This window comes from Malania oleifera, chromosome 13 (genome assembly GCF_029873635.1).
Source record: "Malania oleifera isolate guangnan ecotype guangnan chromosome 13, ASM2987363v1, whole genome shotgun sequence".
Classification (NCBI taxonomy): domain Eukaryota; kingdom Viridiplantae; phylum Streptophyta; class Magnoliopsida; order Santalales; family Ximeniaceae; genus Malania; species Malania oleifera.
Genome location: NC_080429.1, coordinates 58529420 through 58547087, shown reverse-complemented (window position 1 = coordinate 58547087; position 17668 = coordinate 58529420). Strand labels below are relative to the sequence as shown.

The following is a 17668-nucleotide window of genomic DNA, read 5'->3' as shown; positions in this document are numbered from 1 at the left end:
TTTGACTCTCTACTTATTACAAAGTAAGACAGTACAAAGAAAGAAGTCAAGCTTCGCGGAACAGGTAGTTGTAGAGAAAAGAGACGTCCATGCTTAGGCCCCTTCTCTATCAATTGCCCTAACATCTAATCCTGCACAACACAACCACCATGAGTAAAATGTACATCATAATTTTGGTCCACAGGCTGGCCAACAGAAACTAAATTCACAAAGAGATTAGGTGATACAAGAACATCCTATCACCAACTGCCACAATGGGTAGAGCACTACCACTGGCTGTTTGAATATGTGAAGAGCCACAATATTCTCTGACATTACTTAAACCATGGCGAGATATAGTCATATGATTAGAAGCACCCGAGTCTAAGATCCAAGAGGGAGATGAAGAACCAGTACCTTGAAGACCCAATGCTGAAAATGCACTCACAATCATTTCTTGCACCGTTTCGTGAGTTTAAAAAGGAGCTGGAGGCCGTAAAGCAACAGCCAAAGTTGCAACAGTAGCAGCAGGCATAGCTGGCTGTAAGTCACTAGTAACAACAGCATGATAGACCCTGTTGGAGCGTGAAGGAGGAATAGTAGTCCTTAATAATGTGCCCTGGCTGCTTGCAGTAATTACAAAATTTCTGAGGACAGTTAGGGGCAATATGGCCATATTTCTTGCAACTATAGCACTGTGTGGTGCTCATGTCACGACCTTTCCCCTTTCCATGAGCAACATAGGCAACTGAGACAGTATTAGAAGCAACACGAGACTGCTTCATAGTATTCTGAGTATTGAGGTGTTGTTCCTCACACATGAGTTCTCCAAAACAAGCCTCCAAAGTCCAAACAGGATCTCTATTTACTGGAGAGGCACAAATAGATTCAAAGTCAGGCCTCAATTTCATTAGAAATTGGTCTCTTTGGCTGGTTTTGTGTATGTGTTGTACTGTCGCCAATCCTGCCTCCAATCCTTCTGCAGAGACTGTGGCTGTAACAAGGTCGGAATAATCATTCCACAAAATCAGAAAACCCAAGTAGCAGTCTTGAACTGATAGATCCCCTTGAGTATAGTTAGCAATGGCCAACTCAAGCTGGAAGCACCTAGCATTGTTGTCTTGGTTATAGACTTGCTTGAGATAATTCCACGTAGCCTTTGCAGACCTATGAGGATGCAGAGAAAGAATCAGATGTGGCTCCATAGAACCAAGAATCCAGGACATGATTTGATTATCTTTGGCATCCTAAGTTGCCTTGTCGGCCACAGACCTTTCCGCAGTAGATCCCCCTTTGCTGCTGCCATCTATATGTCCCCACTGCTCTTTACCCTTGAGAAAGGTCTCCAATTGAAACTGCCAAGCAGCATAATTTTTACCAGTGAATCTGGCACAAACATTATCTGACTTCTCCATAAGTACTGAGGCTATGACCAAGAAAACTAGGACTGAGATTTCTTAGAGAATAGCTCTGATACCATAACAGAATGGTTCAAATTGTCCTCTCTTTTGAGAAGGTCTTTCATTATATAGGCAAGACTGCCAGTTACACAAGGAAACTTAAACTGTACATGCTAATTACACAGAGTGATCTTAGAAAGCTATATATGGTAAGCCACCTAATTTACATAGAGTGATTTTAGGAAGCTATACATGGTAAGCTAAATCTCCTCTCCTATTTATGAAAGTATATATAGCCTCGATTAATAGCTATTAACAAGGCATAATTTATGGCCTTCTATTGACAATAAATACTGAATACACTGAAATCAATATTATCTCAATCAACAAATCACCTTTTGAACGCAAATGAGCTCACTAACCTTAATAAAGTCACCAGTATTGGGAATGTCCACACCTGAATTCCTGAAATGATCAAATTTATTTTCAATAATAACAGCACATGGTATGTTACTGAACCAATAAAAAATCATAAAAAAATAACAAGATGCATCTAACCGGGAAGTAAATTAACAACTACCACAAACAATTTCAGGAAAAGATCTGGATCAACTCTAAAAGCAAATTAATGACTAATTCACTTGACACAACAAAACCATGTGACAAACTGCATTTAAAAGAGTTTTACCTTTCCAATAAGTAATTTTTTCAGATAACTAAGAAATATCTTAGGAGGGAGAAAAAATTACCAAAAGGTGGAGAATCCGAGGTCCTCACCTGAAGAAACAGAAATAAAACGAAACAAAAAAAAATTCTCAAAGAAAGCCTAGTAGGATAGTAGTATTGATGACGAGAGGGAGTGTTGATATTAGAGACATGGACCAACCTAGAGGCCTCTGAAAATATCCAGTTTTTGAATTGATTTTCTGATTTGATTTAATTTAATTTTGTGATGATTTTGAACTTATTTCTTACTTGTTATCACTTGATTTCGACAATAAATGTAGCAAATTATGAAATTCTGTATTTTAGAATTAAGGAAGCTCAATTCTTATATTTAGTCAGTTGTAAGCTTTTGGAGGGGACTGTGCTTGCCCTCACTGCGGTGGTTGTATCAAGCTCTCCTTCAACAAATTGCAGACGAAGGATTCAGAGAAAGCAAGTGTCATTCAGGAAGAAGGCAAGGCAGCAAGGCTCCAAATGAACATTTTTTCAGTATCCTGGGCCTGGCCCTCTTCCACCCACCTATTTTTCCAGCCTTAGAGACTTAGGGGCTGGGCTCTTTGCAGGCCCCTTAAGTTTCAGCCCATGTTCTCTTACTTTCAGGCTCTCACACGCTTGGATTTCCTCTCCTCCACCACCTGATAAGCCAGCCACCTTCACCCTTTCTCTTCCAGCACAGGTCCTTCTTGTTTCATGGATTTGCAACTTTGCTTTGGAGCTTTCTGTTACACAGTAGGTCCAGCTTGAGCAGGCTGAGATTTTTTGGTCTGTTGAGCATCCTAAAGGGGAGTCTTTGAAGCCAGTGACGATGGAAGAGAACCTGGCAGTTATCCCTGCAGCAGTTCCAGACATGTTGAGTGTAAGGAACTGAACCCTCTCGCCATCTTTGAGGAGCTCAATGAGCTGGAATTTGGCATCACCAGCTTCAAAAATGCAGGTGTGCTCAATTTGGTTCTTCACAAATTGAACTTTATTAGTAAGACTATTGGGGTCTCTTTTGAAGTCTTCAATTAAGGAGCAACATTTATTCAAGGAAATTGAAAAGAAAGAGAAGAAGGTAATAGCTGATAGAAAACCTCAAGGTAGCAGCCATAAGAAAGGCAGAAGTAGGGAGCTGAAGAGATCAGAATGCTCTGTGAATTATGACAAATCAGGAGGGATGTCCGACATGGGAGAGGCTGAGGATGTAGCGAGGTTGGTGAATCAACCTATGTTGAATATACTAATTTCATGGAACGTGAGGGGACTAAATGACAAAACTAAAAGGTCCATAATAAGGTTGTTTCTCAATGATTAGAAATGAGACGTCATCTGTTTTCAAGAAACCAAGGTTGACTTCTTAATAGCTGGCTGGTTAACATTTTATGGGGGATTAAGAGCTGTAAATGGTCTAGTAGCACAGCCTGCATTCATGTACTTAACCATGGCTAGCCTCATAGTCGCCCCTTGCACTGTTAGCAAACAGCTTAAAGACCCACTGTCAATGATAACCTGTCCACCTGCAGCAACTGACAACAAGAAAGCCTTCCCATCTACCTTAATCTCAAGATCCTCACATAAAGCACCTAGATATTTCAACCTAGACCCGAACTCGGTTATCTGAGCCTCTTTTCCTTCTGTTAGGCCAATGCCAGCCTGTTCAGCCCATCTCATTTAAAGCCCAGATTTTTATTGATGCCCAACCCAAACTCAAGTGAGCAAGCCTCAGTCTTTCCCTATAGGTTTAAACCCATTCTATTTCCAACTCGTTACCAAGGACCATTTTGAGCTTGTACAACAAGATGTGGCAAAAGCGCACACATGACCTTCTCATGCAATGGCTTAACAAAATAGGAGGGCCATTGCCAACCCTCATAGAGACATCAAAGACCTCAGCAATCAATTGACCAACATGTTAGCTTGCCTGGATCCCCAGACAAGAGGAGAGGGAATGGTTGATGCTATTGGTACCTCCAGCTCAACTGCTTTCACCAACAAGTGAACCCCGGAACTACATATGGGTAACTTTCATCGTCACACCCTATGCCCTAACTATGGAATCAAGGTCACACTGCCCAAGTTCAATGGGGTAGATGAGTCAGACAAACTCTTGACTCATTTAAGCAGCTAGAGATCATTTTGTTTATGGCAGTGTAAGGATAAAGTTAAAACTTGCTATAACCTGTTTAAAGGGTTATTCCAACACTTGGTCGGGTAATATCGAGTCAGAGTGCTGGAATTGAGTAGAGGGTCTGGTAACCAAGTGGATTCGGATGAAGGAGGTGAGGATTCAGAAGTTCATGCTGATCAACAACGCCCTAGAAGCTCCCATCTGCGTTCATTGACTCAATATGGCAAGGTCACTAACATGTCAAGGCAAGAATTTAGCTGCCTCTTTCTTCATTATCAATTTGATGAGAGTGCACAAACGCAGGTCATCAAGTACATAGAAGCACTATGGTGCGGCATCCAAATCGAGCTCAACAACCAACACTTCAATTCCATTAATCAAGCTAAGATCAGGGATGTAGAAAAGAGATTCATTTTTATAAAGGATAGCTGGAAAAAGTGATCAGATCGTGGGGTATTGAAAGGTATAGCCATCTCAAGTATCCCAAATCCTAGGAACCCCATTAATCAGAAAAGCCCTGAATAGAATGCTATTAATGTGGGGAGAAGGGTCATGTATCTCGGCAGTGCCCTAAAAGAAAAAAAAATACATTTTTATAGTGGAAAAGAAGTCCTAGCCAAGTCAGACCAATTATGTCTATGAAACTTCGGACCCCACTCGATGTGAGGAAGAGTGTTTTGATAGTGAACAGCCCCAGCAATTACGCTTGTTCTTCACCAAGGTGCGACAAAGTTTGGACTAAGACCACTGAAATCAACGAGTTTTAGACATGCAGCAGTTGTCAAGTATGTGGGAGCCAAACAACTAGTTAGTGTCATCGTTAACACTTGACCAGAGATTAACTTGATATCCACCAAGTCATTCATTAGCTGGGATTACATGTTCTCAAGACCTGCTGATTTAGGACAAGAAGCAAGACCTTGGGAAGATCCATGTTGGAGACTACTTAAGAAGAATTGGATTGATAATCATTGGGTTAAATTAGTAGTTTACTATGTGTTTAGCATTAATTAGAATAGAATTATGTGTATTTGGGGGCTGTTCGTAATATTTGCGTAAAGTAGGGGTATGTTTGTAATGTAATGCAGTTTTAGGGGTTTATGTGTAATTTCATGTAAAGAAGCTTTCTCATAAATAGTGTGAAAGCCATGTTGTAGGCAGTTATTGATGAATGTGAATTGGAATTGAATGTGACTTCCCTCTCATCTCTCCTCTCTCCTCCTTTCCCTTTCCTTCCTCTCTTCTATTCCTTCTAAATTCTCCCGTCACTGCAGAAACTTGACGCTGCCCCTGCATCACCTGCACAATGCAGGTTGCGAATTTCAAGCAGTTATTAGAGATAGCTTGTCCTCTTGTATGGACACTGTATTATGAGGAGAATTTTTTTCAAGTTACAATGCAACATTGGTGATTCTAACTGTTTGACATTTGGGAAGGCCTTGGCATTTTTAGTATCATATAATATATTATGGTCATGCAAACACTAAGAGATTCAAGTTTGGTGCAAACCATTATAAATTATGTCTCAAGCATTATCCTATATGCCAATAATTTATGAATATGTGGGGTCATCTTGGACTCATTCTCGTTGTCCACGTCCTCCTTCAATTAATCAAGGTCTGAGATCGAACTTTTTCCTGGTGGAGGAGAATGATGACGAGGAAGTGTTCATTGTGGAGACTTGGACCAACCCAGAGGACCTTAAGTATCATTCAAGAAAAGATTCAAGTCATGATTTGAATATCCAAATTTTGATTCCATTTTGTGATTTGATTTTGATTTAATTTTGTGATTTGATTTTATTTCTTACTTATTACGATTTGATTGTTACAACAAATGTATCAAATTAGGAAAGCTAATATTTTACAAGTTAGGAAACTAATTTCTTATATTTAATCCTTGTAAACCTTTGGAGGCAGGATTATCAAAATGAGCTTGGGTTTGTTTTTAGGGGTTTGTAACTGGAGCAAGCATTTTTTTTTTTTTTTTCAATAGAAAAAGAAATTACAGACATCTCCTTGATGAAATCTGAGAACCCCCAGAAAAAACAAAAAAAGAAAAACGCAAAATGTAAAAAGCAGCAAAAGAAAATCAGCACACCCTAAGAAGAGAATGCCAATCACACTGAACATCTGAAAAACACATCCCCTTGAAGTTTCCGTTGCCCATATGCAATGTGTGTGTTTCCGGAGTGTTCCCACACTGAATTAACCATCTAACCCAGGAAACCCCTATCACTACTCCGAATTAGCTAACTCCCACAAACCTTTATTTTCCTTACTCTTACCCATGGTTTTAAATAAAGGCCGCGACCGTTACGTAACGCCGTTACGTAAAGGTTTTTTGGGTTACCGATACCGTTACACACCGCGAAATCGGTGGGAAGAAAAATCACAACCGTAGCGGCCGTTATGGACCGCGACCATTATGTAAAGGCTGCTACGACCGTTACGTAACGGCTACAGGACTGTTACACCAAAAAAATATTTTATTTTTTACTTTTTCTTCTCACTTTTTCTCTCTCTTTCATATATCATTTTCAATATACCAAGTGGCAAAAGGGGGAAAAGATTATAATGAGGATGACAATGATACAAAATTTACTATTTCTTTAAATACTCACAATAGATGCATTAATTAACAATTTCAAAATACTAACTTGTTAGGAAATTTTTTTTTTAATAATATTAGTAATGTGATATTTATGTTCTTTATTTTTCAACTTCAACCTTCTTTCTTTTCTAGCTATTTTATATTTATATTATTCGTATGTCTTATGTGACTAATAGATTAATGGAGTGTATAATGTATTTTATTTTATTAATTCATTAAGCACACATAAGAATTTATCACAGATAAGAACAATGAGAAGTATAAATACGCGCACACACGTAATTTTCTATCAATGATGGTTTAAAACAAATGTAAACTTGTTGTCCTTACCAAATAACTTAGTTACTCGAACTAAAGGGTCCAAAATACACTAAAACCCTTTCTAAGAATAGCTAAAAGCTTAAAACATGCAAGTACGCTAATATGCACAAGGTTGTGCGTGCTTCAAAAAAATTCACAGCCGTTACACCCGCTTCCCATTATGTAACATCCGCTACTCTTGCTTCCCGTTACACCTGTTACCGTTACGTTACGCTACCCGCTACCGCGATTTAAAACCATGCTCTTACCACCATTGAAACAAACAACCTTACCTGCAGATCAAACAACCACAATCCCATCTAATCCACCATTTTTGGGGCTTCAACATTTTTTCTTGGCAAATAAAGAATTTTATTAAAGTAGGAAAGAAGGAATATAATCCAGAAAACAGGAAAAGAGAAAAATAAAAAAAATAAAAATAAAATAAACAGGGAGAACAAGATATCCTCCCATTGCAATAACAAAGATACTAAACAAAAAAGTAAATACCAGAAAAATCAAGAAAGTAACGCCAGCCAATCCAACTGCATGTCTTCCGAAGAAGCATGTCGAAAGAATCCATTTTCCGAACACCAAAGGGATGCCAAAAAGAGCATATTCTGGAAGTGGCAACACCTTTAATGATTCCGGTATTTCTTTCCAACCAAATGCACCAAATAATAGCCAGAATAGGACACCGTCATAAAACTTTCCTTTCCTTTCTCTAACCACGGCCTCCAAGCATGGTAGTACAGAAGCATTACAAAGAGGCCAGGCACATCCAATTTTATCCAAATATCCCAAAAAAATTATTCCAAAGTCCCCAAGAGTGGGGAGAATGCAAAATCAAATGAGAGCAGGTTTCCCCATTCCTGAAGCAGAGAACACAAGTATCAGAGATGGGCCTAGTTGGGTCTTCACTTCTAGAAATCATTAGTATTGATTTTTCTCAAGAATGGCAGTCCAAGAAAAGGCCTTGATCTTTAAAAGGAACTTTAGCTTTCCACATTAAAGATGAAGGCCAAAGGGGCTGACAGTAGAATCATGGATCAAGTGAAAGAAAAAAATATTTGCATGAGAAATCCCCAAAAGATTCAAGATTCCAAACATGTTTATCACTCCTCATCAAGACAGGAAAAGCATCAAGCATGATAATCAAAAAAGCAAGCCTATTAGTTTTTCTCTCATTAAGATTCCCCCCAAAAATGAAAATCCCAAGAAAGGCCACCCTCTTGCAAAGTGAGGAAGGCAGCACTAGGAAATTCATGAAGATTAGATAGACTAAACAAATGAGAGAAACTGCCAAAGGCACATTCCCAATCCAATTGTCCTCCTGCAGACTCTCTCCCTATTACCCATTTTATGACAGAAGTTAGGAAAGAGAAACCAATAGATTTGAGACACAAATTTCTAAGGATTTGAGTAAGTAATATTAACTCCTACAATAGCATCCCATACATTTTTGTGAAAGATCAAATTTACTGTGAATAACCTTGTGCTAAAGAGAGTTAGGTTCTGAGGTAAAAAGCCATAGCCACCTCCCCCCTCCTCACAAAGGAAATGTTCTTAGACACCAAAGTACATAGACCTAGGCCACCCTTTCTTTTTAGACCTACTCACAACGTTCCACCCTACTAAATGACCTTTCTCCGGCTTGCCATCACCTAAACACAAGAAATCCCTCATCAACTCGTATAATCTCTGGGCAACTCTCACTAGAATTCTAAAAAGGGACAAATAATACAAGGAGACAAGCATGAATAATGTGACCCTCTTAAGGTGAAAAATGCTCCTTTCCACCCTTCCAACCTCCTAGCAATTCTCTCAAATGCCAAGGCTCAAAACAAATCAGTTGTAGGATTACCCCCTAAAGGAACTCCTAAACAGGTAATCGGCCAACCTAGAACACCGCAACCAGCAAAAGGGCTCAGGTCCATGACCATCCCTAATCTCATTAAACCACTCTTAGAGAAGCAAATTTTCAATCCTAACACCTTCTCAAAAACCTGCAGAAATAGTAAGCACATTAAAGGAAGCTCTTCCTATCCTCGAAAAGAAAGAGAATGGTATCATCTACAAGCTAAAGGTGAGACATGGGCATATCCCCATTACCCACCTTAATCCCTTCGACCAACCAACCTCTTTCAACCCCTGTATCAAAGTGAAAAGGACGGGGAATAGAGGATCACCAACTTCAGACCCCTAGAAGCTTGAAACCAAGACTTACCCTCCCCATTAACTATGATAGAAAAGACCATAGAGGAGAGACACAAACCCACTTCCTCCATCTTCCTTCAAAACCTTTTCTAAGCATTACTATATCCAAGAAACCCCAACTAACCCCGTCATAAGTGTTCTTTTTGATAGAAAATAAAAACAATTTTATTAAACCTGAGAAATGGAGTGCATGATTTGAGGACAAGCCGACAAGGAGTCCTCCTCAACCAACTAGAAAAACTGAGAAAAACTAAAAAGAACAGTACAGAAATAACAAACAAGGAAAAAAAAACAAAATACAATCCAATAACTCCATTACAAGAGTGCTTCCTCCCAATCTCTAGTAAGGTAAGACAGTGAAAGACCCTTAAAGAAACCCAAAGAGTGCACCCACAAGGAGTCTGGGAAAGTTGCCCCATCCCACAAAAGCCATGAGCATGTAGAATGACTTCTGAAAATCCTAGTGTTCTAATGCATCAAGGTTCTGCAGCCATGGAGAAATTAGAAGAAATAGAAGAGATGAAGGAAAGGGAAGGGAGAAGAGAGGAGATACCAAGGGAAACTCACATTCAATTCCAATTCAAATTCATCAACAACTGCCTACATCATGGCTTTCATACACTATTTATAAGAAAGCCTCTAAACACATGAATTACACACATACCACTAAAACTACATTACCTTGCAAACATACCCCTAGAATAGACAATTACTGCAAACAAGGCCCCAACATAACTAATTCTAATACAAGCAAACTACACACATACTTAAACAACTAACTAAGCACATTTGGGTTTCGGATCTAGTATACCATTCACCCTATTCTTTAACATAGGCCTCCTAATTTGGTCGAAATGATCCATCCAAATAGCGCTTCTCATCCTACATCACATTCCTTTCAATCCACACGATCCAAAGGATGGAAAAAATGGCTGCACACCCTGCCATTCCTATTTTTTCCAAAACCCCTAATATTAACCAAACGCAGGTCTTCTTCTTTCCCTGAACCACTCAATCTTCCCTTGCCAAAGAGAACAAGGCATTCCAAAGCTGCGATGCCACCTTATAATGCACAAAAATATGGGCAATTGACTCATTAGTTTCATGACACATGAAGCACATATCAGGACTAGGATCCGGATAGGATCTTCACCTTTGAAGCATATCATGTGTGTTGATCTTTTCCAGGATCACGATTCAGACAAAAGCACAAATCTTCCTACCACCTTAGCCCTCCAAAGTAAGTGGTTCCAAGGAAAAGGGTTAGGGCTATGGGTCTTCGAAAGGTGAGATAGAAAAGATTTAGACATAAATATGCATGAGGAATCCCCCTCCCACACTCTCTCATCCTCACTAGAAGAATGTATGTGTTGATCCAACAAGCATATAAGCTTAGTGAAATCAGAATAGGTTTTTTGTATTTCTTGAATAATATTTTGTACAAGCCGATACATTACACTTATAATACAATTGGGTATGCTAAAGATGGAAACAATCTCCTAAAATAATCTCTCTTAATTATAGACAATCTTCTACATAAATATCCCCTAAATCACTCCAAGACACTCAGGATTTCTACACTCCCCCTCAAGTTGGATCATAGATATTGATCATATCCAACTTGCAGATGAAATCATCAAAACTCTGTCGGGCTAACCCTTTGGTAAAGATGTTTGCAGTTTGTTCTTTGGTAGGAACATAAGTCATACAAATGGTTCCTTCTTTAACCTTTTCTTTGATAAAGTGTCAGTCCACTTCTAATTGCTTAGTCCTGTCATGCTGAACTGAATTGAGAGAGATACTGATGGCTACTTTGTTATCACAGTAGAGTTTGATAAGGAATTTCACCGTAATCTATAGTTCTTCCAAAAGTTTCCGTAACCATAGTCCTTCACATATCCCTTGTGCAACTACCCTGAACTCAGCTTTAGCACTACTTCGAGCCACTACATTTTGTTTTTTACTTCTCCAAGTCACCAAATTTCCCTATACAAAGGTGCAATATCCGATGGTAGACCTTTTATCTTCTGCTGATCCTGCCCAATCAGCATCTGTGAAAACTTCTACTTCCTTACTTTCACACTTCTTGAAGAAGTATCCTTCGCCCGAAGAACCCTTGAGATACCTAAGAATCTTGTACACAACCTCTAGGTGAGTCTTCTTTAGTGAATGCATGTGTTGGCTTACCACACTTACTGCAAATGCAATGTCGGGTCTGGTATGTGATAGATAGATTAGTTTACCAACCAATTTCTAATACCTCTCCTTTTCAACCGATATTCCGCAGTTTTCAACTCTCTTTACTGTTTCAATGGGCGTTTCACTAGGTTTGCATCCAAGCATGCCAGTTTTGGTTAGGAGATCAAGCATATACTTTCGCTGAGAAACATTGATACCCTTTTTTTGATCTAGCAACTTCCATTCCCAAGAAGTACCGCATTCGTCCCAGGTCTTTAACTTCTAACTCAGCAGCTAGTACTTTCTTCAATCTTTCCATCTCATCTGTATCATCTCCAGTCAAGATTATATCATCAACATACACAATCAGTAACCGTATCCTTTCTTTTCCACAGCTTGCATTGTGCAATCAAGAAAAGGAACAAGTGACAAGAAAATAAACGAGTGAACAACATCGTGACTACTCTAGTCTCTATCACCAATAAGAACTCCATTCCAAGTGGGGTGCGAGTGAGAAGGATTGGGAATGAGTGAATGAGAAAAATTCACATGTCAAATGCCTATTGATAAAGCTTCACAATCATCTACTCGGCTAATTCTAATATAGGTTAGACTGCAAAGTTAGGAGCTTTCATGCACCCAAAGTCCTTATCAATCTTCAGGTTGAGTCGCTACAGTTCACCCGGTGAGACAAAGTTGTGGGTAGTCACTATATCCACTATAGAACATGTCTTCCCATTAATCCAGAGACCCACAAACATACCCTTTAGCTAGGGCAACCTTGGTTTCCTTCGTTTGCCTCTCAATGCACTAAGAATCTACATTGCACTATCCTCAAGGTTTCCTCCTCATCCTTATCATGTCTCTGTGACACCTCCAAAATGGAATCTTGCAAGGCAATAAATGATGACTTGTGCAGGCAATCAGCAACTCTATGAAGGCCTCAACATAAGTAGCACGCAATATTACCCTTACCACTAAACATGTTGAAAGTCCAAGACAAGGATGCTTTCCTTATTAAAGTTAATCCCTTAGAGTCAACTCCCCCGCTTTTGGGTTTGCCCTTAATAGGCTTTCTACTATTCCCAACCCAACAAGCCACTCTCCTTCAACGCAAGGGAATTCTCTTTAGCATAGCCAGTCAAACACTTCACAACAACCTATGTGGCAGGCAAGTTTTGAACTCTTTGTCAATCAAGTTCAGCCCTTATCCGCAATTTCAATCCTTCAAGAAAATATTATAGCTCGTATTTCTTTGACATATGTTGGTTAACCAATATCAAAGCAAAGAATTGTTTCACATGCTCCCTTACTATCCCAGTATACCTAAGACTTAGCAGATTGCATCAAACATTGTACTCAACATTCTCAAGAAAGAATAGGACCTTGAGCTCTCTCTTCAAGAATACCCAAGTATCAATTATGCACCGATGATTTTGAATCTCATCATACTTGGTAACTTAGCTCCCCACTTAAGTACATAGTAGACGTGGATATTTTTTCCCTCCTTCTAGATGGCTCTAACAGCATAGAAGTATTGCTCCATGTCAAATAAGAAGTTCCCTACCTCCTTAGCATCACAAGCACCACAATATGATCTTGGTTTTGGCACCCGTGCTCTCCCTTAGTCTACCCTTGTAGAATTGGCATTCCCAAAAGCACAAACCATTAGGTTTACTTTTGCAATAAGCCAGTAATCTTTCCATAGTTGATCAATGAATCTTGTTGTTTTTGGGATCCCTCCAATAAATCAACACATTCCATAAATTCTGCCACCCCTATAGCTACATGGTTGATAGTCTCAAACTGCACCTCTATTGCATTAATTCTCTCGATATTAGTGTGCAACATGGTTCTCAACCAATGCTTCCACAACCACAATATGAAAGCGATCAAATCATGAAGCAATTAACCAAACTTTGAACTATCTAGTCCAAACACTTCAAATCGTAGTTAGAGTCGTGCAAATGTAGAACACAAGCCTAACTAGTCATCCAAAAGTAAATAGCGATTTCACCACGCAAACATGTCCACAACCATCTAATACAAATTACACAAAATTAATAGGCAAACATGAAATTAAACATGGGAGTCAAGCAAGAAATCGTAAAGCAAAGCAATTCATTTATCTAGTTTATGCATTAAAGGAGGCAATAGGCTAAACACTTTTACAATATAGCTAGTGAGTTTTACAAGATTGATGAACACTCACCCTCCCTTCCTACTCTAGCACTAGGAAATATCATTTTGACCTATGAGTCATACTCCCCCTTAACACTAAGGTGTTATCCTACTTAAACTATAAAATTTGCATTAGTATTTACACTGTGGCCACCCACCCAATATGGATAAGCCAAGTGGTCACAGACAGACAGAAGGCCTTGAACAACTTAGCTTACTTAGCCTCATCATTCACCAAGATTGAAAAATCACAAAAGAGAAGCACCACCATATCCATTTCCCAATCCTCAAACCAAAACATTTCTATCCATTAACTTGTCCAAGAAGCTACACCCAATCATAAGATTTTTGAAAGTACAATTTCAACATTAAGCCTCTTTTTTCCTTGGTGTGGGTCAATTTTGTTCTATTTCTCGAAGTTCTTCAATAATTAACAAAATCCTTTTTGAGATTGTGACTACTCCACAAAAGAGTATTACAACACACCCTTGATGACCCATATAGTGAAAGAGTTTGGAAGTGCACTCTTTCACAAAAAGAGTAAGAATGCTAACATAGCTCATCTTATTTAAAGAAAGCCTCAACGCACATAAAAAAGGGCAAGCAAAGGCACCAACTACAACACTTTGAAGTTGGAGACACTGCGTTTTCATTTCCTCTGCAATAAGGAGAATGAAGGACCAATCCCAATGGTGGTGAAAGTTGGACTAGCATCAATCAATGCCGACTTGAACCACCAAAGCATATCACTACAAACCAATTTTCCATGAAACCATATCATGCAGCTCGTGAAAAGCTCTATGACCACCAATCCCATGTGAATGACTATCCTCGATGAGTCTCAACAACAACGGCATCAAGTAAAATGGAAGGGGTCAAGAGAGGAAGCAAGCAATTGGAAGAAGGTCGAGGACTTGCAACACTCCATGTAAAAGATTGAAGACTTCCTAATTTCCAACTCAACAATGACATTGATCAAGTAAGTGGAGGAGAACATCATGGGTTACCAACACAAAGGATGACAGAGAGTACAAATGTAGGGGATAGATAAGCATTGAAAAGATCAAAATATGTAATCTTTGAGGGATTTACATTGTAATATGAAGTCTCAAGCATATTAATGTATTGTTGGCTTATTCTATGAATGATACAAGTACATCCTTTCATATGCGTGACTTGTAAACACGTTTAATGCATCTTCTTTGTATTATGGATTCCTATTATGTACATCATCCTTGCAGACCTTACCCCGTGAGTGCTTATGGTTATTTGTATCATTAATTGAGATGTCACCACCACAATACATTTGACTTGCGTGATATATAAGCATTCAAGCTTTTTGCGGTGATACTTGGCTAATTTATTTGGAGGACTCCATGACAAGTGCCACACTAACCCAACAACAGGAAACAAATATGGGTTTGTGACATCTTGCACCTCAAGCTCCAGATTTACCACTTTCACCCGAACTTGAATAGCCAAACCCAAATCAAATATATGAAAAGTAACAAATAAGAAAATAATAAATATTAAAAATAGTATTCTTTCGCCAATGCCAATCTACAGGGCAATGTCCGCAAAAGTATGTATTACAGCAATCCAAACAAATTTTAAAAAAAAAAAAAAAACATCGACATGAGCTAAATCTAAAATAGATAATAACCAAGCAAAATAAAGGATTACCACTTGGATAATAGCTTCTCGTAGGCATCTGTCACTTCTTCGATAGAGCTATACCTCGCTATACCAAGAACTATAAAATCAAAACAAAAAACAGAAGTGCATAAAAATTACTAACTTCGGAGATACTGTAGCACGCTAGCGCGTGCGCGCACACACACGCTCAGAGAGAGAGAGAGAGAGAGAGAGAGAGAGAGACCCTCGTAATGAGAAGGAGGAAAGGAAGACGGAATGACGATGAGCTGAAAAAAGAGGGAAGCTGAGAAGAGAATCAATGGAAGCCAGTAGGCTCTAAGCGCGGACACTATTGACGACGTAATCGCCATTACTTTTCCGTTCCCCGACTCTCGTAGTTATCACAGCAGGGAGGGAGGGAGGAGGGAACAGCGGGGAGGGAGAGTGACCGAGAGATGTGTTGAACGGGGAAATGTTCGTAGGTTTTTTGCTACCAGGATATTAAGGTACGTGCCGTCGCTTGTTTTCGTGTGTCGTGCAATTTTATGTTTCTTTGTTTACTTATGGATGAAAAATCATAAAATTAATAAAAATATTTTAAATTTTTATTTTTATTTAAGCAAAATCTAATAAAATTTTATTTAATTTTTTAAAATTTATACAAATTCAAATTCAAACCCTACTAATTTTTTCTTAATTTATTTCATTACTTTAATTTAATTAAACTAATCTTAAAAGTCAAAATAATATTTTTTAAAAATTTTTCAATTAAGCAGTTGATAGCCAACACACATGAATGAAATGAAAAAAATATATGCGAGAAATTTTATCCTTACTTTTTTTTAATTGTGATAAGATTATTTTAGTTAGTCATGGGCTCCATTCTTTCTAAAATTAGTTGTTTAAAAATAATATTTATTAAAAAAATTTATCAAAAAAAGAGTCAAAAGCCGAATGTAATACTCCTAAAAGGAAGGGAAGCATGTGCATCATGGTGGCTCAAACTCACCAAAAAAAAATTAATGCATATAAAAATATTTAAAAATTACTAGTAAAAATTTAATATAATAAATATGAGATGAAAATTTAATGTAAATAATGATAGATGAGGAATGAATGAAAATTAGAAATGAGCAATTAATCTTTTTAGTATTAAGTGTATGTGTGATTAATGCAACAATAACAGGAACAAAAAATTAAAGGACTAAAAAGTGAAAACATCACTACCCTATTAATCAAAAAGCTAAAGTTTGAAATTTACATTATGTTGTTTCATATTTCACAAAATTCAATTGAAAAAAATTTAAATAAAAATATAGAGAATTAATCACTTGTGTCGCATTTAAACATTTATTTTTTATTTGTAATGTCTATAAATATAAATATATAATTTTAAAATTTGAATCTAAAGAATATTGGCGCTTGAGCCTATTTTGCACATCAACATACAATAATTTGTTGTGGGATGTAAGTTAATAAAACTAAATTAAGAATATAATTAAATTATAAAGTTTAGATATACTAAAAATAATTAGTTGCATGCGCGCTTTTGCTACTTTATCCATATGCAAAGTCTGAATCTAGTTATTCAAAAAACTAATAACTAAACATAATTTAACCAAAAACTTAGCTTAATTAATCATCACTTTGAGAAACATTTAACAAATAAAAGAAATAAAAATGGTCAAAATTGACTATAGAAATTTTTAAAAGGGGAGGGAGCATACCCATCATGGCGGATTAGACTACAAAGTCCACAATAAAAAGATTATACATATAAATTCAAACAAAAAAGTTAAAAGTGTATATTTAGTGTAATAATGCAACATGAAGATTAACAAACAAAAAACATGCAAGATGAAGATTTAGTGTAAATAATGCAAGATGAAAAATGGCAGGATGTTGCCAATGAGTAATAGAGGAATAGCAACACATTTATATGAACTTTTTTTTTTTATGATAACAAACTATTTAGACTAATAGCTATGCTTCTAAGTAGTGATTTAATAGGTTTTAAGTCATTAGAGTTGAAGGATTAAGAGAATTTGAAGTTCGTTTTATAAATAGTAATATAGGTTTTATTATTTGAGTGTGTCAATACAGTAGTGTAAAAAGGGAGTATAAATCCTCAATCAGTTTTATGTTTTCTAGTGCTAGAGCTAAAATAGCAATGTTCATTAGTCATTGTAACTCAATAGCTTTTGTAACACATGTTTAACATATAGGCTTCCTTTTCTAAACATGCGTAACTAGAGAAGGTGTTGTTGATGGATTACATTTCTTTATTGTTTACCACATGATTCTTATTTTAATCGCCTCCTATTGAGGGGTG

General features: G+C 37.6%; 1 protein-coding gene across 1 annotated transcript in view; it reads right to left on the bottom strand.

Annotated features, from left to right (window-relative positions):
* Positions 1-15873, bottom strand: part of LOC131146631 (uncharacterized) — a 149837-nt gene extending 133964 nt beyond the window's left edge. The window contains exons 1-3 of the mRNA XM_058096341.1: positions 15581-15873; positions 15385-15454; positions 1802-1844 (exon numbers count right to left, since the gene is read on the bottom strand). Coding sequence (XP_057952324.1) covers positions 1802-1844; positions 15385-15454; positions 15581-15707 — 240 coding nt within the window. The 5' untranslated portion in view covers positions 15708-15873. The remainder of the gene's footprint in view (positions 1-1801; positions 1845-15384; positions 15455-15580) is intronic.
* Between the last annotated feature and the right edge of the window lie 1795 nt (positions 15874-17668).